This window comes from Argopecten irradians, chromosome 6, assembly GCF_041381155.1.
Source record: "Argopecten irradians isolate NY chromosome 6, Ai_NY, whole genome shotgun sequence".
Taxonomy (NCBI): Eukaryota; Metazoa; Mollusca; class Bivalvia; order Pectinida; family Pectinidae; genus Argopecten; species Argopecten irradians.
The window spans coordinates 324,375-326,646 of record NC_091139.1 but is presented as its reverse complement, the minus strand read 5'-3'; the positions used below and the strand labels follow the sequence as shown (position 1 = coordinate 326,646).

Below are 2,272 nucleotides of genomic sequence, written 5' to 3'. Positions count from 1 at the left end.
TGTTTCCCTCCTCCAAAGGATGCTTCTTGCCAAAGATTACAATCCATGCAGAAATGTTTGACAAGCAGCGATTTAAAGGGGTCAAGTTCGATTGCCAATATCGGATTTGCAGACGAGACAGACTTTGGCGTTTGATAAGACACAATCTCCTTCGATAGTCGGTAACTGTAAATGTTAATCGCGACATATTTCTTGGGTCCAGACAAACTCTAAGTGTCCATCCTTTTTTATACTTACCACGATGAACAAATGTAGGAGATCCACCTTCCTTATCACATCGAGCTGATATCTGCATGTCATCTAGGGTGCTTTTAAGTTTACTGTACAATGATGCGGGTACAGAACGCGGCGGGTTAACTGAGGGTGTAACTGACTCGTCTATGCTGATCTTGTAAGGTTTACCAAGGTGTCCTAAACCTTGAAACACTTTCGGATAGTTCTCTGTTGGATCTTTCAATAAGAACTGTGTACTGAGCACTACCTTGATTATTCCCAAGTCTGTTGATTTTCTGCATCCTAACAGCGGAACTTGGTTTGAGTCATTCACATGAAATTCGGTAGGTTCACCGTTGACCGCCAACATAACTTTTCCGATCACTGGTATTCTGTCATATGTGTAGCTGGACAGAATTTCGCGAGATTTGTACAGAGTCGGTTTCGGATCCATTTTGTCAAAAATGTACTTTGGAATCACATTTGCTTGCGAGCCAGTATCTACTTTAAACCTCACATTAACGTTTTGAACTTTCAGATTGACATGTATCGAGTCTTTACCAACATCGGTTTTTCTCTCCGTAGAATAATCTTTTTGGTCGACTGAGCCAATGAATAGATTTTGCGTTTCACTGTCGAGAGTTTCATATTCAGTCCCATATTCATCACAGTTTTCCTCGATGTTCACATTGTGTACACGTTTCTTAAAAGTTTGACCATTTGACTGTGGTGCTGTGCTGGTACAGCATTTTATGAAGTGATTGTATCGATGACACTTCATACACCTTTTGCCATAAGCGAGGCATTTGAATTTGTCATGAGTTTAGGCCACATTTTTTACACGATGGACTGCTTGTCTTTGAAGATTCAAACTTAGGTTGTTGTTTTGGAGGACCTCTTTGATTACTGGATGATGCTGATCTCGGTCTGTTGTGACTTGTGTGTCTTCGAGTGACACTTGCTATCACGGCTTCACCGTGTAAGTTTTTCATCATGTGAGATGTTTCCTCACTTGCACGACACGTCGATATCGCTTTAGCGAGAGTTAAGTCTTGATCTCTCAAGAGTCTTTCTTTAATCTTCTCGTTATTTACGCCACATACTATGCGATCTCTGATAAGTTCATCATTTAGAGCATCGAACTTGCACTTTGACGCTATTGTTCTGAGTTCCGTCGCGAACTGGTCAATACTCTCAGTTTTTCCTTGAGTTCTAGTGTTAAACCTATGCCTCCACACAATAGTGTTCTCACTAGGCTGACAGTAAAGTTTGAATTTATTGAATAGAGGTTCGATTTTGTTTGCCTGCCCCTCTTCAAAATTCATCGTGTTGTACACGTCCCTCCCATCTTGGCCGATTATGTACAGAAAGGCACTACACTTTTCTTTTTCATTCTTGCCACTTAAGGCTATGTCTAAATACAGTCTCATAGTTTGTTCCCACTTACGCCATCTCTCAGCAATGTTACCATCACTTGTTATAAGGTCTAACTCTGGAGGGGGTTGATTTGTCATGTGGACCGTTTGGCGGGAAAACAAAACCATGAGGTCCTTAGGCGTTGCCGATTTCTTTAGACATTTTCTCTCCTGTTTATCTTACACGCACTGGACCGTACTCACTCGTTATTTCTCTAGAAAGAAATATTTATGAGGACGTTTCCGTAGATTTCTTCTGACCACCATGGTCTCGTCTTTCTTACCAGGAATTGGAAGGACGTAACGTGTTCTTGAGGTCTGCGTCTGCGTTTGTTTTATGGTTAGCCCGAAATTTACAGGAAAGTGGCTAAAGTACTCAAAATATATCCAGCTCAATTGTGATTTACACGCTGACATGCATTTAGATTATGACCAGGCATAAGTTATAAGATAAATATAGAAATACGTAGGATAGTACTTAGCATGTATTGTTTACCGTAGGAATAAGGCAAAACTAAGCGATAATACTACAGGTGCTACTAGGTCCTTGTATTACTACCTTGGAATCGCATGTGTACTAAAAGTGAAATACAAGAAAGAAAAGGAGGGAATTCCCTTTAGCTTTATGGTATTAAATAAAGTCA

General features: G+C 40.4%; 1 protein-coding gene across 1 annotated transcript; it reads right to left on the bottom strand.

The window, feature by feature from the left end:
- Positions 1 to 1,028: 1,028 nt before the first annotated feature.
- LOC138326133 (uncharacterized) lies at positions 1,029 to 1,727 on the bottom strand. Its single transcript, XM_069272264.1, has one exon. It carries the CDS (start codon positions 1,725 to 1,727, stop codon positions 1,029 to 1,031), a length of 699 nt encoding a protein of 232 aa, XP_069128365.1.
- Positions 1,728 to 2,272: the final 545 nt, after the last annotated feature.